General features: G+C 39.4%; 2 protein-coding genes across 2 annotated transcripts in view; both read left to right on the top strand.

Moving 5' to 3' along the window:
* Positions 1 to 5,895, top strand: part of MYZAP (myocardial zonula adherens protein) — a 41,020-nt gene extending 35,125 nt beyond the window's left edge. The window contains exons 11-13 of the mRNA XM_054387830.1: positions 3,699 to 3,782; positions 4,258 to 4,358; positions 5,790 to 5,895. Coding sequence (XP_054243805.1) covers positions 3,699 to 3,782; positions 4,258 to 4,358; positions 5,790 to 5,895 — 291 coding nt within the window. The remainder of the gene's footprint in view (positions 1 to 3,698; positions 3,783 to 4,257; positions 4,359 to 5,789) is intronic.
* Positions 5,896 to 14,028: 8,133 nt separating this feature from the next.
* On the top strand, positions 14,029 to 17,404 carry POLR2M (RNA polymerase II subunit M). Its single transcript, XM_054388156.1, has 4 exons — positions 14,029 to 14,123; positions 14,718 to 15,411; positions 16,082 to 16,291; positions 17,220 to 17,404. The coding sequence occupies exons 1-4, from the start codon at positions 14,029 to 14,031 to the stop codon at positions 17,355 to 17,357; spliced, it is 1,137 nt and encodes a 378-aa protein (XP_054244131.1). The 3' UTR covers positions 17,358 to 17,404.
* Positions 17,405 to 20,884: the final 3,480 nt, after the last annotated feature.

Below are 20,884 nucleotides of genomic sequence, written 5' to 3'. Positions count from 1 at the left end.
CTTGAATAATACATAATACTTAAATATAAATATATGCTATAATAAATATTTTAAACTAATGGATGATAATACCGAATGACAAATGTTGATTGAGTTCACCTAACAGCTGGATCTGTTCCAATTCAATAGACCATTGTATATTTCAAGCCTCCAGGACTGTGTCTGTGTACACAGAATAAAATAAAGTTTGATATATCAGACTTTCTTTATAAAAGCTCAGCAACTGGATAGCACTTCAGTTTTCTCTTAAGATGCTTTTTCCTTCTGCTTTAATTGCTTTGCAATTCCCTTCTCTGGAATTTGACACCCCTTCTAATACTATTACTTGCATCTCCAGCATTTCTTTAGAGACTCTTTTCTTTAGGTCTCATGATTCTCCTCTTGACTGTTCTTCTTAGGTGTTCTACCCATGAGATTAATTTAATGCTGTTGTCCTGTACATCTAACTTTCCATCTTACTGAAGCAAAGTTTAGTTGCATGGTAGAGCAAGAAAAATTCAGAAATGCAGCTCTTTCTAGAAAGTGTTTACACAGACCATTCAAGTAGCATGACAAGTTTGTTTGGTACTTGATGACACATAGTAGAGACTCCATAAGCTGCAGCAGTGAGAGAGAAACAGATCTTCATTGTTGGGATGGACAAGAAGAACTGAATTTTCCTGGAGCTGCTACAAGATAGGGTGATAGTCTGGAGAGTTTGAGGGACTTTGAGAGGAATGATCTCAAGGTTTCAAGAGGCAAAAGGTGGTAACAGTCATAAGACTAAATCAAGGAGAAGAGAGCTTGGAAAGAAGTGCTGTAGCCGTATTAATTCTGAGTCAGTGAGTTTATTCAGAATGATTCACATTGCATGTGGGGCTTTATGTGCTGATTCAGGTATTAGAAACTGGAGTGGGTATGTGAAATGCAAGCCACATCCCCAATACAGTCTGCAGGGAACTTTGTGGACACTGTGATGGGGAGAGATCAGGTGCCCTTCCTGTGCCCAACAGCCATGTGTCAGGGATTGAAGTGGCATGGCGAAAGGGCTGAGCTCACAGGCACCCTGCCATGCTGGCCAGTCACCAGGTGCAGAGCTCCTGAACAGTATCTGTGTACTGAGCCAGAGAGTTCATCTCTGTGAGCTGTTACAGCACTGTGGGGGATGCTCACCAGCCCCACCGGGATGGCCTAAAAGCACCTGATGCCCCTCAATTCTTGGCAGACCAGATACATTACAAACTGTAGCTTGGGCTTTGTAGCTCTTCCCTTCCCAGTTTTAGAACAGTAAGCTGTCTCCCAACAGGAGAAGGTGAAGCAGGAGCAATGAATATTCAGTGGGGTGAGAGAGGTAAAAGAGAATGAAATGGAAAGTGGGTGATGGTGTTGCCTGGGTTTACCAAATTCACATTTTTACTGTTAGCAGAACTGTTTTGAAAGAAATGAATGGGTCATTAATGTAAAATGATATTGCTAAGTAGGTTGCCAGTTTTGCTTGACTGCTTAATGTGGACTTGAATGTTGTAGAAATACTGGTAGAAATGTGGAGGGAAAAGAACAGCTAATCAATATAATAGTGTAAGTCTGGTCAAGAGGTAAGTGCTAGGGAAAGTCTGTTTGGGTACTTCTAGAGAAGTTTAGAAGAGGTGCTGAAGGGTGTACCTGAATAATGCTTGTAGAAAATGATGGAGAAATTGGAGAGGGTACTTGTTCAAAAGCCAGATTTGGGAACAAGTTACTGAGTTGGCAGTGAGCTGAAATGCTAAGACCTGCAAAGAGAGTAAGGATGAGGTAGATTATAGGCCTTGGGAAATGGGCAAAGAAAACGCAGAAACATTTTTGTGATAATTTTGTCCTGGAGTCTGTCCAGAAGCGACTCAGATCCAAGTCAGTCAATGGAAGCTGAGAGTCTTTGGCTTGCACTGATTTGTTTCTGACCCTAGACTGTTCTGGCCACCACCTGGGCTCTTAGTCAGTACTGTGGTTGACCTATCTTGCTTCTCCTTATCTTTACTTAATACTCAAAAAAAGTCAGAATCTATTGATCTTCCACCTGCTAGTTGTTCTTGTGCTTTATGCAGCTCCTTGAAACAAAGACTTGAGTTGTGCAATACAGGGTTATGGTGCTGTAAGCTTGCCATAACTAGTTGTTTGGGTTTTTTTTCTTTCTTTTTTTAAATCAGTGACATTAAGTAACAAAGCATGAAGGTTATTTTAGAATGTTTACTCAATATCAACATTGTGATCCAGTGTTCTTGTTACATTCCTGTCTCATAGGAAACCATAAGTTTTACTTGTGCAATGTGACATATAAAAATGTATTTCAGTAAGTTTGCCTTTTATTTAATATACTAATACATTAATTTAATCCCCTAAAGTTACTGATGTGTTTTCCTGGTTTCCTGTGATGTATCCTCTCAAGCGTTAATCAAATCAGGTTTGCCCACTCCTGGTGCTAATGGCATCTGGTGATGTGTACTCAACTCCTTATTCACTAAATAAAGGTTATTTTTGTAGTGAACTACTCTGGTGGGGTGTCATCTATGTCAGGCCTGTGGGTAAGCTTAAAGGTGTGTCCTAACTCTAGAAGCTGTTTCATCCCTTGGACTGCTGTAGCTGCTGAGACAACTAGTTGGCCATGTGTCTAGGGGTGCAGCATGTCTGCATGAAGTAATTCCATGAGTTTTCCTTCATTTCAGTTTGGATGTTCTACAAACACAAAGTTATTTAGTTACTGTTTCAGTTTGTTTTTAGCCACTATTTTAGTAGGTGTAGTCAGCAGGGGTTGAGAGAGGGTAACAAGGGACTTTGTCTCAAAAAGAAAATTCGTTTTGTTTGCACAAGAAGCTATTGTCTTCTAAAGGCAGTCAGCTGAAAGGAACTGATCTCTGTGCCAGGCAACATGTCTCGTAGACCATTGCTGATAACAGCATGGACCTCACAAGACAAATCTTGCTTTTTAAGCAAAGGGCTCAGAAGAATGGGAAAGGAAAACTGTGGCTTTAGGATCTTTAGAAAGCCATTTCTACACAATCAGAATAGCTTTGGGCCAGCAGCAAGTGACTGGTATGAAGTCTGAATCATGTCCAGTTCCTCCGGTTGTTTCTGCTTGTGCTGGTAGCCAGGAAAGATTTAATGCAAAAGTTCTTGTTGCATGGCTCTATGACCAGCAGAAATCACAGAACATAAAGAAGATTGTCCTCTGTTATATATAGAAGAGTATGAAGAAGCAGTGCTTGTACTGGAACTAATTTTATTTCAGTTTTCATCAACTGTAAATAACTTCTCTCTATTCCTATGTATAAAATAAAAATGCACTTTTTTTTTCCCTTTACCCAAGGAGTCTGGTATGCAAAGAAGTAACTGAACAAATAAGGCCTTCAAGAACTAGCAAATGTGCAACATATTTTTGAATGGAGTGAAAACTTACTAGAGGAAAGGCCTTTGAATCAAATCCTTAGTTTGCTTTGCTAGATTATGTTTAAGAGTCTGTTCTTTCCTAATAGCCATATTAGTATATGTGTATCATCCTTCTATAAATGATCCTGCTTGTGTGGGTTGGTAGCCAATCTGTGGATGAAAGCAGTTTGTGAATGTACATAGATATTAAATTGTTAACAAACAAAATTAAACATGTTTTCATCCTATGTTATCTAGGTCTTTCTACTCCTCTTCCCATCCCCATTAGACTAAATGTCTTTATTTTTATTTTTTAATAGATTGAAATGCTAAGGAAGAAAGTAAAAGAAAAGGAATTATTTATAGTACAGCTTTTAGAAAAAATCTCTTTCTTAGAATGTGAGGTAAGGTATTACCTTTTAAGTTTATTGTATTGTGATTATTTCATCAAACCAAATAAAATTTCCACCAATGTCACGGGGTATCTGGAGGTATATTTACTATATGTATTTGCTGGAAATCAAACTTATGATACTAGTCATGCGAGGAATGTATGTAATGCAAAATCTTAATATTCATGCTAAGTTTCTTAATATATGATTTTATAACACTATCATAATTACTTAAAACAGAAGCCTTTGAATAAAACTGTTGCTTTAATTTATATATATATGTATATGTATATGTATATGTATATGTATATGTATATGTATATGTATATGTATATATATTCCCCCCCTGAAATAGAATTCTTTTATTTTCTCAATACATATTCTGACATTATTTCTTGTGGGAACAAGAAGTATGCAGTTTTATTTCCTTGTTTAATTAACATTATTTAAATAGTATAAACTTGTAATGAAAATTACTGTTTTCCAGAATAAAGAATTACAAGATAAATTGGACTACTTAATGGAAAACCAACCAAAGACCAATATAGAAACCAGAGATACTGGTGTAGGTTGTGATCTTCCATACAGGTATTTACTTTTTCTGTCTGTTCATAGGAAACTTCTTCATAACGTCCCTTACTGATGCTGTATTAGTAAACCATTTCATTAACAAAAGGTTAGAGTGGATTTTGGAGCTGTGCAAAATTTTCCTACATTTAAAAGAGTACATCTGTTAATATAGCACACTGCAGTGTCTTACAGAGAGGATTATTTTTTTTTTAACTTTTTTTAAGATGCAAACATCTTGCAAACCCTTGGGGAGTCCTCATTTACAGTAATGTGAATTAAACAGGGAATAAAGCTAGAAGTCAATCAATCTGACTGTGAAATATGGGAAATACTGATGAAATATGTCTGCTAGCAGCACAGCAGAAGACAATGGACAGGTTTACTCGGAGGCTGGTTAATGCTGCTTCACATGTGCTTTCTTTCTTGTCTTCTGGGACCATTTGAAAGGGCAGGTAGCACCAACAATAACAGTTTAGGGCTGCATCACTTTATGGAGATATCCTAGCCCTAGGTGGAAGATTGCTAAGTGAAGAGCATGGTAACATTACCACTTCTGCACTGGACTGGTTGTCTCTGATCTGTGGTGGAACGTGGTTCTCTAGCCTGGCTTTGTAGGGATCCAGATACCTTGTCTCCCCTTCTGCTCCTCTCCCGCCCTGAACACTGCAGCAGGATTGCATTGAGCCCTGGGAGCACTGCTATGGACTTGTACTTGAATCTTGCCCCTAAGTCACTACAGGGAAGGGCAAAACTAAAACTAAGATCATAAGGTAAGGAGGACCATGACACATTATTTTTAATACCAACAAGTAAACTTGCTCATCTTGACTGTCCTGCAGTCAAGGAATATAAATTAGCATATGAAATCAGCAAGCTGCAATACAAACTAAAATTTCCTTTCAATTTAAAAATATACTCATTTAAGTGTTCACCCTAAACATATTTTAATGACATGAGTTTTGAAACTTCAAAAATAGTATTTTCCACATAGGGTGCCAACAGAAACCTACTGTTGGCTTCTTTAGGGCACCTCTGTACATAGCCTCACCTATCTGATACTTCTTTGAGATTTGTCTCTACGCAGAAATGTACCTCTATATAGTTTAGATTTTATGGAATTACTCTTCACAATGAATTGTGTTCTTAAATATAATATCACTGTCTTCATTGCTGCAGGATCCTTAGTCTTAGTAGCTGTATTGCTAGACATTCATATATGAGCTCTAGCAGATGCGTGCATGCAAATGTCACAGTATCTGCCATGGTTTTTATAATGGTTTTTGTGGCATTATAGAAAAGAATTATGGAACATACCAAATACACTGAATAGTTTAGTTTTAGCCTGTCAATTTCAGTAATAAGGCATGAGTTTGTTGCCTGGGTATTTCCAGCCCTGCTGTCTGATACTCTGACATTAACTCTGTAAACGTTTTCTTATCTCCTTAACAGTACAAGTACTGAGAACAGAAGATCTCCTGAAAGTGCAAGGCCAGTGAGGACATACACCCCATTCAAGAGAGTGTTGGAATTTAGCACAAAGAACAGTACATCTTGAGCATTTGAGTCAACGTGCTTTCTAAATACAAGCAAATATCTTGCGCCTTTGCAGCTTGATTAGATAAATTGTTATCAAGTCATAGAAAAGAATGTAGCTTGGAGACTTGCTACACTTATCCTGAGGCAATTTTTTAGTAACTTCCTATTCTGAAGTTGCTAAAGATATGTGCAAAGACATGAGCTGTGAGTGGGACATGGAAGAAGTAAAGATGAGTGAAACAGCAGTCAATATTGCTTCTTTAGAAGCTGTTTAGTGCAATGTGCTATTTCAAATGCCTATAAGGAAGGAGTTGTATAGCTGTACAATTTTGTTTTGTTTTGTTTTCAGTTGTGCTGTAATTCTGTTTGTGTAATGCAGCTCTAATATATTTTATTTCCAATACTACTAGAAGTGGAATCTGAAACTATGCTGGCAGACTTAGACTGAAAGCTCCCCCTCTGTCCAAGTACAAAGTACAAGGGCCGTTCACAGCTGTCCTAGAGACACGGTATAGCTGAGGGCTTTGTTCAGCTGGAAAACCTTCACTCACAACTAGCCCTCTTTTGCTGGGAGGGAGAAATGCAGCTACGCTGCTTGAAACAATTCCCTCACTGCATGCAGATGAATGTCATGTTTGATACTCAAAACAGTAAGTGATAGAGCAGATTATAATGGATTTTGCTTTGTTGGGCAGAGGCACTGGTTTGCACTTCCTCAGTCAGGAAAGAGTGATTACTGGTGATATACTGAATTGTAACTGTGTAGGAAAATCCCTGTCACTTATTATTTGTTTTCCATCAGAAGAAGGAATTTTCATTAAACAGAATTTTACCTGCAGTAGTCCCTGTAATTCCTACAGCAATAGCAATCCTGAATTAGGATTTTGATTTCTTTTTTCCAAAGCACTGAAAATCTTATCCTTGACTTCAGAATACCAGTGGTTATGACTTAGTACTGAATTTATTTAAATATATATATATATTTATATTTGGTATTTTTTTATACCTTGTTTTGATCTCCCAGTCTTAGTCAACTAAAATGAATTATGAATATTTTCTTGTAGTTCTGGTAACAGAAATGAAGAGCATTTTTATTACAGCTACTGCTATAGAAAACAAATAACTTATGTTTTGTATGATTAATATTGTTCTTGCATTGAATGCCAGCCTCAGGAGGTACACACCTTGCCACAGACTTTCACAAACTGATTGCTTAAATTCAGTATTGTCTGTTCAAATTAAGTATATCAGTAGAGTTGTATTTAAAATAACATTCTTTACCTCATAATCCAAATCTTACTCCTGCATTATTTCATGGGTTTCTGAATTCAGTAAAGAACTTTTTTATTCAATAGCTGTGCTGTTTAACTACTAAATAAAGAAGCTGGAGGATAGATTGAAGAATGTTTTGTTTTAGTACAGGTATCTTATACCAACATTAACTGCTTGATAAAATAAAAGCATATGCAACATAAAATGGGAAGCTCAGACTTCTCAAGCTTTTGTACTCAGATCATCTTGTTTGCAAATAAACTATTTTTTCCTCACAACCTGTTCGACACTTGAAAATTTTAAATGGTCATTTATTCTAAAAAGTTAAACAAAATATTATGGACTGTATTATGCACAAAATTCAAGACAGAATTTAAATCAAAGCCATTAACAAAAAGTAAATTATTTACTGTGTGAAGCCTGTAATTTTCACTGGTATAGAAGTTGCAAACATTAACAGCTGCTCAGTGTTTCTTTTAAAATGAATAATTAAAAAATACATTGGTACTTTTAATAGCTCTAAAAGGAAACTCTTAACTTTGCCTGTGATGAGGGAGTGCAAAAGAACTCAGATGTCAAAGGGGCAAAGAAAGCCCTCCAGCTGCCACATTAGTAAAGAGGCATAATACCACGTGTTTACTGAAATAGTTGCTCCAGAGAAGAGGTGCAAAGCCTCTAGGGTAGGAAAGTGCTTGAAGAGAAGCTCTCTGACATTAAAGCCTGCTACTCATAAAAATGGTCCGCAGACAAAGCACCCTCTGATTATGCAAAGCAGAGGAATTGTCTTGTGCTTGAATGCCCAAGACACGGGAACAGCTGATACATGGAGAAGTTGTAGTGCATAAGGTATTTTAGATTAGAGTTTTGATGCTTGAGTGAATTTGGGAGGTTGAGTTTGCTGAACAAAGTTCCCCAAAATAGTTAATTTGGTCAATAACTAAATTAATTATGGCTATGAATAATTAAGACCATGAAGTGAAACTCCTAAAAGAGAACAGATTTGAATTGGAAGTGTATGTTGATGAACGCAAAAGATGATGGGTAAAAGGCCCAATTCAAATTTGAGGGGTAAGCTTTGTACTTGTGTAATCCTATCACCCTCTAGCGGCACGTATTTGGACAGCAGCTACTTCTGAAAATACTGAAAACTAATTCCAACTGGCCGTATTAATATCCAGTTAGGGAGACAGCTTTAGTTCATTACTTAGCAGGGGGGGTTTGTGGCTTAATAGTGCCTCTACATTTCAGGCATTCAGTTCTCTCGTGGTGCACAAGAATTGCCTTCAGACTTAACATGAATGGATGAAGGTGGTATTTAAAGATAAAAGGAAACTCCTGCTGTCATGAAAGATGTTAACTGACAAGTGTAAATAAGCAAACACAACTTATCCCTGTTTTGCCAAAATTCAGAAAATGGAACCTGATGACTGTGAGGTGCTTAGTGAACGATAGGAGATGGCAGGATGAAGTACCAAAATTCTGTTTTGATGCAGACTTCAAAAATAAATCTGTTCTACCTTTAATATTCTCCTGAGGATCTCCTCTGAAAATAGTGCAAGCTATTCTAACTTGCAAAATGATGATAATCTGCTCAAGACTTTACCAAGACTGCAGCACAGTGTTGGATTTTTCCTGTAAGTTTTCCATCTAAATTCTGTCTTGACTATTTGCTGAAATATGGTATTTTACTTCCTAAACCAAGTAAAGATTGAAGTCTACACTTTTTTTTTAAGAGCATTTTGATGTGTAATGAGCCACATGACCATCATTTGATTGGACTGTCAGTCTAAATTTGGTAACTATGAAGAACAGGAGAGGAACAGCATTTATATACCAGGTGTAAAACAGAACTTCCCAGACAAATCATCAGCAATGTAAACTAGCACAGATAATAACAAATCTGACTGAAAAGACTGCAACACTTCAGTATAAATTTTGTCAATTTGAGACTGGGTTAAGTAGTACTTTAGAAGCCAGTAACGTTTATGTAAGCATCAACAAAAGCCATATAGGTAGGTCCCAGAAAGTGCATTAAATTTAAGTCAATTGTATGACTACATTTGTACCATGATAAGCATTGTTTTGTGACTTACTCCAGATACTCTGGAAAGTATTTTGGGATACAGTTTTCGTATATACTGTATAAATGATGCAGTTATGTTGTATGCTTTTAATAAATCCTATAATGTAGGACAGGAAAAGGATAAATTGCAATAAATAGCATTTAAACTTTCTGTTCTGATGTGTCAACATTCATTTAGAAAATAGCTTACCTTAAAATCTTGCAAACTCTTACTCTACACAATCTTGTTTGTTCAGAACTGTGTAAGAATGTAAAAGCAGTTCCTCTGGAGCCTTGATGATCTTGTCAGTGTTTCCTTTGGCAGATGAGCTCTTGAGAACAGGAAGGCACTCCCTTGCTAAGAACTGAAGACTCCTCTTAAAGCCAAGTAACAAAAATAGATGAACTTTTATGAAATAAAAGTTGCACAAGACAAACAAGAACTGGGCAGCACAGGTCTTGCAAAAATCCCCAACAACTTCAGATCACACAGAGAGCATCTGAATACATCTGGGATGGTGCTCTCCAGGCTTTGGCACAATGAGATTGGGATGACTGGCCCGTCTTTTTTTTGCAGTTTGTATCCACTCACTGATAATAGATATTAATCTTTAAGTCTGTCACAAAGAAACAGTCTACATGTCAGCTAAGTAAGAAGAGGTCATGCAAACGTGACAATCACGGTATTACTGGCTTGCAATGCTCAGCTGAAGAATGTGAAGTTTTTTCCTTGAGTAATGCTTTCTTGTGTATGTGTATTCAGTACAGATTGCCAAAAGTACCTCATAAAACCTTGTTGAGATCAGCAGTGTTCAGTGCTGAACAGGTAAGATTGTGAAAGCTGGATACTAATGCCTTTTGAGAGTCTTTAAATCCTTGTTTTGACATAGGAAGACTTTTAGACACGGACAGATGAGCAAATAGCTAAGAAGTGCTCTCCAGAATAAGTCTCTAATTTTGTACAGGAAATCCCTGCTCCACAGAATGGAGACATACATGCAGAAAGTTTCGTTCTAGTTACATTTTATTTCATTCCCAATCAGCACTTGGGACTATTTGCATGTGTAAAAGAAGGAATGCGCTTAAGAGACCTGATGAATTAGGGACCTTCCAGCCCTACTTCAAGCACTAGAACATGGAAGAAACACAGAAAAACAGGTGATAGAAGCCATCTGCAACTCAAGGTATGCGGAAACTTTCAAAAGAAAAAGAGACATGGTGGATAAAAGGGAAAATATGCAGAAATGAACATCTATGAGGTTACAACATTCTGTAAAGGTGTGTGTGGTGTGTAGGCATACTACAATAATTGGATAGTATGTTAATAGATACAAGCATATATAGGATTGTGTTTCAAGTGTTTGGGGATTTTTATAGAGAAACAGGGCTAAGGGAGAAATTATCTTCTTTAAGGAAAAGAAAAGTAATTATGACAGAAGTACATCGTGCTGATTTAAAAAGTTGCCCTTTCTGTTTTAAAATAATTTTAAAGTACTAATTTTCATTCCAAATATTCATACTATTTTTCTGTTTTGGAGGTGGCTTATTTTGTATATGTGGCTTGATTCCTTTCCTCCTGCTCCTCCACCTAGGAGCACAGAAACTGTGAAAGTAGTTTTCGCAGCCTCAAAATCTATATTCTGAAGTCTTTTTTGCCCCTTTTCCTTGTGAAAAGAAATAACGTATATGTATCAATAAAGTTGAAATAAAGAGAAAGGACAGTGGAAACAATACCTTTAAGAGAAAAGAAGTAAAAGTGTTCGTTTTACTTCCAGTTTTGGGCAAACTCAAGGTATTTCTCATGGGAAACTTTTCCACCTGAAAGAGTCCAGCCCATTGTACTTCATGGCATCTCCCCCAAAATGTCATATAACTAGAATACATCAGCTTAGTCATAGCTGACACCGATAAAACAGAAATACTAAACTTTCAGACACAAATATCTGTTGCAGTGTTCCTGGTATCTAGTATAATCTATGAGGGGGGAAAAAAAAAAGTGTTAGAATAAGGTATTTGAATCCCTGCCTTTATATCAATACTATATACAAAGATGAATACTGCTGGAATACACCTTGCTCTCTTGGCATTTTCATGTTCTTTATTCTTTTTTGTTAGTATACCTGATTTTCTTCTTCGTTGTCATTCCAGTAATTTTATGTTATTGTATAAATAATACTAAATTGCATAATGATTCCATCAGAGTAAGTTATATTTAACTCTAGATATGTAGTGACAGAAAACAGACTGACTGAAAACTGTATATAACAATAGCTCTTGAGATAACATCCTAAGTAAGAAACTTAAGAAAGTTTATTACGTAAGACATTATAAGCCCCCCATTTTTGTTATATATTTAGCTCACATGAACAGTGATCAAAATTTTCAATAAAGTAATAAAAAATAAAACCTCTAATCAAAAAGGCCAAGAATGCTTTGAGGAAAATGATACAAATGTAACAGTGCACCCCTAAGAGAAGCAAGGGCAAAGACTAAATTTGCAGTAGGTATTGCTGGATGCTGATCACTCATGTTTAAAATATGGCTAGTGAGGATTTTCCTACACACCCATATTTTACCCATGGCCAAGCAAGATCTCCTAAGTACATAATTTTTCTCGGTCCCCCCAAGTACTCCATACTATTGCTGCCTGACTGAGAAAGCTTAAATCTATTTTTCTCTCTTCACAGTTGTGTTTAAACTGATACTATGTACATTGCATTGCATCTAGAAACTGCCCATCTCTCCACAAACAAGAACATTTGTTCTGGCACCTTCCAAATTTCATCTATCTGTTCGTTGTTCTGGAACTGTGTGTTATGTGTAATCAGAATATAGTATTCCAAAATATAACACTCCTGAACTGCTAAGATGAACAATGTTCCTTTCCAACGATCTGGGATAAATATATACTTGGTGTATGGTCATGATTCTCAGTAGTCATGTTATTAGGATTTTTTTTCCTGTTTTTTTGTTTATGCAGTTTAGTACACAAGCTGGAACCCACCGTAAATACCAGCATTACTTTTCTGTACATATAATAACAGCAGTTGAACTGAGATGAACTATTACCATGTAAGTGCAGAGCAGCGCTCTAATGAGATCATTCTTTCTAAACTCTCCCTTCCATGCAGGCAGAAGCAGTGCTGTTTCCATGCTCAGCCTTCCCACTTTCTCCAATCTGCACAGGAGAAACAGGCTAAAAAGGAAGATAAAGTGTACCTTCTTGCAAGATGCAGAAATGTTACATAGATGGCGTAACTTAAGTCATAAACTAAGCCTGCATTACAGGGGCAGCGATTCAAAGACCTGGGGTCCTTTAATACTGAGTGATTTCCTGGTGAGAAAAACTCACAGTGATTTCCCTGAACTTTTAGAGAAAACTCCCTGAAGCACTTTCCATAGGAGATGGTCCAGGTTGTGCATAACAGACAGTGAAACAGTCTCTCCAACTAGTCACTTAACTTGTCTTTTCTCACCCTGATCATGGTATTTTTTTCCATGGGTGGCTGCCTACTTGATTAATCTCATGTCCCCTGGCCCTCAGCCTTCCCATTCACCATCCAGCTGAGCAAACAAAGGGGCGGGCAGCCATTTTAAAACGCTTCCTCCTCCAGTCCCTCTGGAGTAGGCCCTCTGTTCATAAAACAACTGTTTTAACAATCTCTGGGAAATGTGCCTCTTTTCTATTACTTGGAGCAGGAAACTTCCACTGGGATCAGCTTAAAAATGCTGACATCTGCCACCTGGAAACTACCATTTGGCTAATGACCTTATTAATACTAGATGGAGTGGATTTACTAAAGCTCATGGCACTTCTATCAGTTTGGAAATTTTGGCATAAGCAGGCTAATGCTGTATTACAGCCTAAATTCTAAATTATGTCTTTATCATACATATGAAAACTCAATGCCATATAAAGACAATTTTAACACATCCCTGAGAAGTAAAGGTTTCTGGAACAGGTTGCCCATTGAGGTGGTGGAAGCCTCACCTCTGGAGGTGTTCAAGGCCAGGCTGGATGTGGCTCTGGGCAACCTGCTCTACTGTGAGGTTCCCTGCCCACAGCAGGGGGGTTGGAACTAGATGGTCCTTGAGGCCCCTTCCAACACTAACAATTCTGAGATTCTATAATTCTGCATAGGAATTGATAATATGCCAAAAGCTACTCGAGCACGTGGAAATGCCACAATTTCCATCAACGAAAATGCAAAATCATTAATGGGAGAAACATTTTAAGCTTTTGCAGCTTTCCTAGAATTCTAGAGAGCTGAGATCGGAAACAGCGATCTGCTTCTGCTCTGCACAACTGCTCACACCCAGGCTAACGTGACCTCTGTTTCTTGAATACTTAGGTAATTGCTGTGGTAAGGCTGTCAGGATTTCGTGACACAAGGCTGGGTGCCGAGCTGGCTCAAACGTGCCCAGAGCGCAGCAGAACGTTGCCCGCCCTGCGGGGCTGATGTGGGATCCTACTCGACCCACGAAGCAACTGCTCGAGCTGACAGAAACGACAGTGAATGTATCAAAACGAGTGTCGAAACGAGTCCCTAGCGAAATGCCCACTGGCCTCTCCACCATGACCGTGGCCGTTTCGCGGCGCTCCCTTTAGATGCTCGGGACGGTTTCTCCCGCCTTCCGCACGAAAAGAACCCAGAGGGGGAGCCAACCGCCTCATACAGCCATCGCGTTCTGACTGATTCGGGCCCTGCCACCCTGCCGTCGCTTCCGGTAAGATGTCGGCCTCCGAGGAGCTGCGGAAGTGGCTTTCGTGGTGGCGGGCCTGGGCTGCTGTCCCGGTGACAGGTGGTGCGGGGCAGCATGGCAGCGGAAGGTGGTGGCGCAAGCCTGCGCGGTCGGAGCCTCCGCGAGCTGCGGGAGATGCTGAGGCGGCAGGAGCGGCTGCTGGCGGACCGGTGAGGAGAGGCGGAGGGCGGGCGCCGAGGTCCGGCCTCTTGTCAACTTCGCCTGTTGCTACGTAAGAGGCAGAGGACAAACCTTTTCCTCTTATTTAAGCGTTTTCGGGAACTGCTGAAGTTGCGCATACCTCGCACAGGCTGTCAGTCTTTTGGGGTGTGGGGTTTCGTGTTGGGTTTTTTTGTTTGTTTGTTTTTTTCCCAGTCTCCCAACCCCCCCCACCCCCACTCCCCCGTAGCAGCAGCGGTGCTCTCCAGAGATTCGGGTCTCCCGGCCGCTCTCTGAGCATTGCCTCACTGTGTATCGCTGCGTTAACCGCGTATTGCCTTCCTGTGTGGTATTTGCACATCACACTTTGCCGAGCAGCAATTACATCTTCCAGGAGAAAAAAAACTAATAATTGCTTTATTGCAGTATATATCTGAGGCTGCAAGCGCTTTGCATCTTTCCACTTTTCAGAAATGTAGTATGTAAATAAGAAACTTGATGTTAGAATGAGAAAACTGCCACGTTAACTCTTTTAATAAAGCAGTATCTCTGATCAAAATAGGGTTCTTCCTACCCTGTTAAATAATGTATGTTTTTTGTCTTAGGAAATTCATTGCTAGGCTTCCAGATAAGGGTAAGAAGATATCTGATTTCGCTGAAAAACTGACACTTGCCATTTTACAAGAGGAAGAATTGGCAAGGACGGCTGAGCTGTTATCTGCTGTCAGGTTGGAGTTTCAGGTGAAACAGGATGAGATTAATACAAGTAAACAGCAAGTTATCCTAAACAAGGACACACTAAGCCACGAAGATTCCTCAGTCTTTAACGAAAACTATAATATTAATGAAGTTTCTGAGATTTCTTCCCAAAGACAAGAGGCAGAACATATTCAGCAAGATGCCTCAAATACGGTTCCAGACAATGAAAGGACTCAGAGGAAAAATGATAAAGTGAAGACTGTTACAAAAGATCAGAATCTTTTTTGTGAAGTCATTTCCAAGTCAGCCACGAACAGTTATCTCAGGAATGATCAGGAGGTATCTCAGAGCAATACAGAGGATGGTACAGAAAGTACAGGTGCTTTGGACAACAGTAAAGATGCATTGGTTGGTGCCTTTCAAAAAGTTGCAATTGTAGATGGGGATCATAGTGAAAAAGTATTGGAAAAAGAGCAGAACGTGGCCAAATGTATGGGCAATGTTTTTGGAAGCCTGCACCCCAAGACACCACATTACATTGAAGTTCTAGAGTCTAGAGCCAAGAACCCAGTCATAAAAAAACCCAAATTTAAAACAAATGTGTAAGTATTATGAAACAGAAAAACATTTTTGGAGATAATTGAATTGTATAAGATAGGACATGGTACAGAATGAACATTGTGGATTTATTTTCTTGTGATGATTAGAGAGATTTAAAGTCATGCGACATGGAAGGGTAGGTAATATGTTGGCTCTTTAGCTCTCTTAGAATCTCAGCATTGAGCAGTGGTCTAATTCTACTCCTATGAAACAGTTGTCATGAATTTTCATAGAGTTTCATAGCTTAAGCTACGAAACTATTAATCAATTGGCAGAACTTTCTTGTGGGGCAGTTCTAGAACTTGTAGAACTGTTCTAGCTGGTAGCCTTTTGCTTTTCCTGCACCTGTAGAGAAATTATAATTCACATGGTAGATATTGGTAGCAGTGGTAATTTATACTTCATGGGACTCCCAAACATTGCTATTTCATGCTTGTTAATTCATTGGCATATCTTTTTTGTTTACCATCAGGAATAACCTGTAGTTTTGTCTCTAGTTTTCCTGATCACTGCTTACTTTTGGTTTGTTTATGGTGTCATAACACTTCAGATTTCTTTTTAACTCTTACATGTTCAATTCTTAACAAGTTTTGGAACAGAAGTTGTTCAACCTTGTGCTAAAAATTTGGGTCAACATTTATGTTTTATCTCTTCCAGATTATCAGGAGAGCAAAGTGGATCATCACATGGTTCCTCATCTAGTCAGTCACCTGGGGGATTTGGCTCTCTGGTTATTACTGAAGAAAGACGACTCAGAGATAAGAAGCATTTGAATGACATCACAGCAGCTCGACTGCCACCACTTCACCACTCCCCTGCTAAGCTGTTATCCATAGAGGAATCCATAGCAATTCAAATACAGCAAAAAGAAGCTTATGAGGTATGAATTTACAATGTGTTGTGAAAAGTAATTACATACTTGGAATCATGCCTGAAAATAGAACTTATAAAGGGATTTTTTCATAGTGATTAATTTGACGATGAAATTGAGATGAGCAGACTTTGAGGAAAAGCACTTTTTCCTGTATTTGATAAAATTATTAATTACATAATCTATTAATCCCTTCTGAAACTCTTACTCCTGCATGAAACAAAATTTGGTGCTATTCATGTGTTGATACACTAACCTCATTCCATTGACTAGAGATGTAAATGTATATCTTTCCTGTTAATGTTTAGAGTTTTTGTCCTTTGCATAAATGAAAGCCTAGCAGTATTTATTATTCTTAAACTATGCAAGTGTCTGCATTTGCTTTTGTTTATGCTGTGGTTAAAGAGTCAGAGTTCTGATGTTCTTCAAATTCTGTGTAATGGATTTTGATTTTTCACTTTTCAGGTAGTGACAAGTTTATGTTTAAATTAGAAACTATTGTAAAAGTGTTTCTGCTTATTGTTTTGAAAAACACTCACTTGTTTAGTCACTTTGATGCTTTAAGGGAGGTAATTTATTTGGAAAATGGACATGTTTTGCTGAGTTTGCTGAATTACATATATTGCTGTTGCTATATGGTTACTGTGCACAGCTGCTGATTTTGTTCTGCTAAAGCTGACATTAGCATATCACAGGTGAGGACTGCCACATGGGCAATTTACACTCTTATGAAAAGGTCTTCAAATGTTACATATAAATTTGAAAAGAAACTTGAAATTTCTTTGCTAGTTACAAAAGCTTTTAATTAAGCCCGCTCTGAAATTACTAATATTGTTACGTCAAGTGCATGTTTTAGCATATTAGCTTTTTCATGACCAGAATAAAAATGACAACACTTTTTCTAATATGTGTCATCTTTCTTTTTCCTTTTCTATAGGAAGTGCAAGCCAAGTTTGCAGCACAGAAGCTTGCAGAGAGACTGAATATAAAAATGGTTAGGTTTGAACCAGAAGGAGAGGCCTTAATGCAGTACAGAGAAGTGAGAGATGAAGATTATTTTTCAGCAGAAGACTGAATTCAGGAAGAGATGTGTGAGGATGAGCCATGTAACCAATCTTTGTGCAGTACTTCTTAAAACGCCAAACCTGGATATTGAGGATGCTTGATCTAGTAATTTTTTTTTCTTCTTACAGCTATAGGAAGGGTTCAATGTAAACATCATAAAGATAAATGTTATTATGTGGTAACCCCAGTGTTATTTGGGGACTGTTTTTTGAGCTCTTGTGACAGTTAATCTTTGTGGAATGCCACATAGTTTTCAGCTGCAGCTACTTGCAGGCTGATGATGAGAAATCTACAAAAGAAAGTTTCTTCTGCCAGAAATGGATTACAAAGGGTATTGGCAATGTAAGGTGCCTGTGAACTGCTTGATGTACGAAAGGTCTTGTGCATAAACATGAGATGTTTATCCATTTAAGGTTATTCTTCTTTGCCTGTTTGGTGAGAATACATGCCCTGATAGTGACAACAAAGATGGGGTGTTTAGGCTGCAAGTTAGCTTCTTATCCCATGGGAACTTGTTTCTGTGACTGCACCTTAAAATAACACTTTCTGCCCTTATGTCATAAATAGGCAAGAATTTCAAGTTACTTTGTAACTCAGATTCTGTTGGGGCTTTAAGGTTGATTTTTGGTTATTGCTGCAAAGCACATAAAGAGATAAACTTATTGGAAGGCGTTAATATTTTATTAAAGGTTTTGGTGCTTTTCCCATATTTTTCTACACTGCTTTCACACTTTGGAATGCTATTTTTCATAGTATGATACTGTAAATTAAGAGATCCACCCTCATGTTTTCCTGGAGAAAATGTTCTCTCTATATATTGAAGATTTAGCTGTTCTTTGTAGATAAAAAAATATTTATTACAATAACTTTTTCTGCCTTTTAGTATGAATTTTGAAAGATAAGGAACACACCTGCAAAGTATTTCACAATGATATTTCACTGTTGACAGGAGATTCCAAGCTTACTATGAGTTCAGTTCTGAAAAACAAACCTCAGAGGTGCTTAGTAGGTGCTGCCAGGTTATGTGTTGGAGACACTACAAGCAACAGTGTGTGCAGGGCTGCCCTTACATGTGTACATACCTATTTCTGCAGGAATGGTGTCTCTGGAAACTAAAGGTGGTCCAGGTGTTAGCTTGAAAAGCTGTATGATATCACCTAGAAATTGGGCATGAAAGTCTGCCACTTCCTGAGTGCATACAACACTTCACTAGCAGGCAGTAACTCTCTCCCAAGTGCTCCACACGCTCTCCCAGGCAGTCCCAGTGGCACAGTCTATATACCCTGGCAACACAGTTTGGTGGAACTGCTGCTAAACTAACGTGGTCTTTTTTGACTAGGTCATCTGTCACTGTCCCCCACAGCAAACTCCTGGCCAAGCTGTCAGCCTGTGGCTTGGACAGCAGCACTCTGCGCTGGGTTAGGAACTGGCTAGAGGGCCATGCCCAGAGAGTGGTGGTGAATGGTGCCACATCCAGCTGGCAGCCTGTCACTAGTGGTGTCCCCCAGGGATCAGTGCTGGGCCCCATCCTGTTCAATATCTTTATTGATGATCTGGATGAGGGGATTGAGTCCATCATCAGTAAATTTGCAGATGACACCTAGCTGGGAGCAGGTGTTGATCTGTTAGAAGGTAGAAGGGCTCTGCAGAGGGACCTTGACAGGCTGGACAGATGGGCAGAGTCCAACAGGATGGCATTCAACAAGTCCAAGTGCCGGGTGCTGCACTTTGGCCACAACAACCCCATGCAGAGCTACAGGCTGGGGTCAGAGTGGCTGGAGAGCAGCCAGGTGGAAAGGGACCTGGGGGTACTGGTTGACAGCTGCCTGAACATGAGCCAGCAGTGTGCCCAGGTGGCCAAGAGAGCCAATGGCATCCTGGCCTGCATCAGGCATAGTGTGGCCAGCAGGAGCAGGGAGGTCATTGTACCCCTGTACACAGCACTGGTTAGGCCACACCTTGAGTACTGTGTCCAGTTCTGGGCTCCTCAGTTTAGGAAAGATGTTGAATTGCTGGAGCATGTCCAGAGAAGGGCAACGAGGCTGGTGAGAGGCCTTGAGCACAAGCCCTATGAGGAGAGGCTGAGGGAGCTGGGACTGTTTAGCCTGGAGAAGAGGAGGCTCAGGGGAGACCTCATTGCTGTCTACAACTACCTGAAGGGAGGTTGTAGCCAGGAGGGGTTTGGTCTCTTCTCCCAGGCAACCAGCAGCAGAACAAGAGGACACAGTCTCAAGCTGCGCCAGGGGAGGTTTAGGCTGGAGGTGAGGAGAAAGTTCATCACAGAGAGAGTGGTTGGCCATTGGAATGGGCTGCCCAGGGAGGTGGTGGAGTCACCATCCCTGAAGATGTTCAAGAGGGGATTGGACGTGGCACTTGGTGCCATGGTTTAGGTAGTCATGAGGTTTAGGGTGACAGGTTGGACTCGATGATCTTTGAGGTCTCTTCCAACCTTCTTGATTCTATGATTCTATTCTATGATCTGGGATGTCTCTGTGCCTTTTCCTCTTACAGGTTTCTTGTTCTCATTGTTCATTGGCTTCTTACCATCTGTCTGCTCTTCCCTTTTTGCATGTGTTTGTGGTTTTGCCACAGCTGTCCTCCTGCTGAGGCTTTCCTTGTTTCCTATTTTGGTTTCAGACTGTGCAGGTGTTTGCCACTTCCAGGCCTCACACCTTTTCTTTAACACCTTTTCCTGGTTGGGGTTTTTAGTTTCATTTCTGTGGTTCTGCTTCATCTTCTCAGCTGCTCACCACCACTTGTCTTTGTCAGCACTGTTTTTGGCACATTTCCAGTCATTTACATTCACCCCTCAGCATCTATGTTGATGACCTATCTGATTCTCAGTAGTATATGTTTCTTCCTTCAGTGTGTGATTCTGACTGTACAGGAGAACCCTTCTCATGTGGCTGCAGTTCATCTCTTCAGATCTCCATTTTCCATACTACCACCTGCTCGTCTAAGTGGTTCTTGTTATCGGTCCTACCATGATTTCAATTTGTTGTACTGCTTAAGGACAAGAGGCCTCAGAAATGTATTGGCTCTCCCTTTGCTGCTGCATGAAGTTTCCCAGCCTGTTTGCCGCTCTCCTCCTTGTCCTTGTACTGACTGTGCTGTTACTTTTTTTAGTTTTCAGGTGTAGATTTTCCATGATGGTTTTTCTTTGCAATTCAAAAGTTTGCAAAAGTTTAGAGAATAAGCATGAATCATGGAATGGTTTAGTCATAATGAATTAAGTTGCTGATTGAGTATGGTATCGTTGTCAGTATTTCACTGTTTCGAGTTCCAGAACATTTCAGAACATAGACAGAATTGAGGAGCTTCCTGTTTGTTTTGTTTTGTTTTACCCATGGACTGTTTTATTGGAACGGGCTGTTAACCCAGTAGAGTATAAAGAATGGATAATATGTTTCTGAAGTTCCTCATGTGAATAGTGTTTTGACCAAGTAAAGTTTGGGGAAAACCAGAACCTTTTACTTCAGTGCTCTGAAAGGAAAGCACTGGAGATGGAGTTAAGAAACAGTTGCTGTACAGGGAAAG

Source organism: Indicator indicator, chromosome 16 (genome assembly GCF_027791375.1).
Source record: "Indicator indicator isolate 239-I01 chromosome 16, UM_Iind_1.1, whole genome shotgun sequence".
NCBI classification, from domain to species: domain Eukaryota; kingdom Metazoa; phylum Chordata; class Aves; order Piciformes; family Indicatoridae; genus Indicator; species Indicator indicator.
The sequence above is the reverse complement of the archived record's forward strand: the minus strand, read 5'-3'. Positions and strand labels throughout refer to the sequence as shown.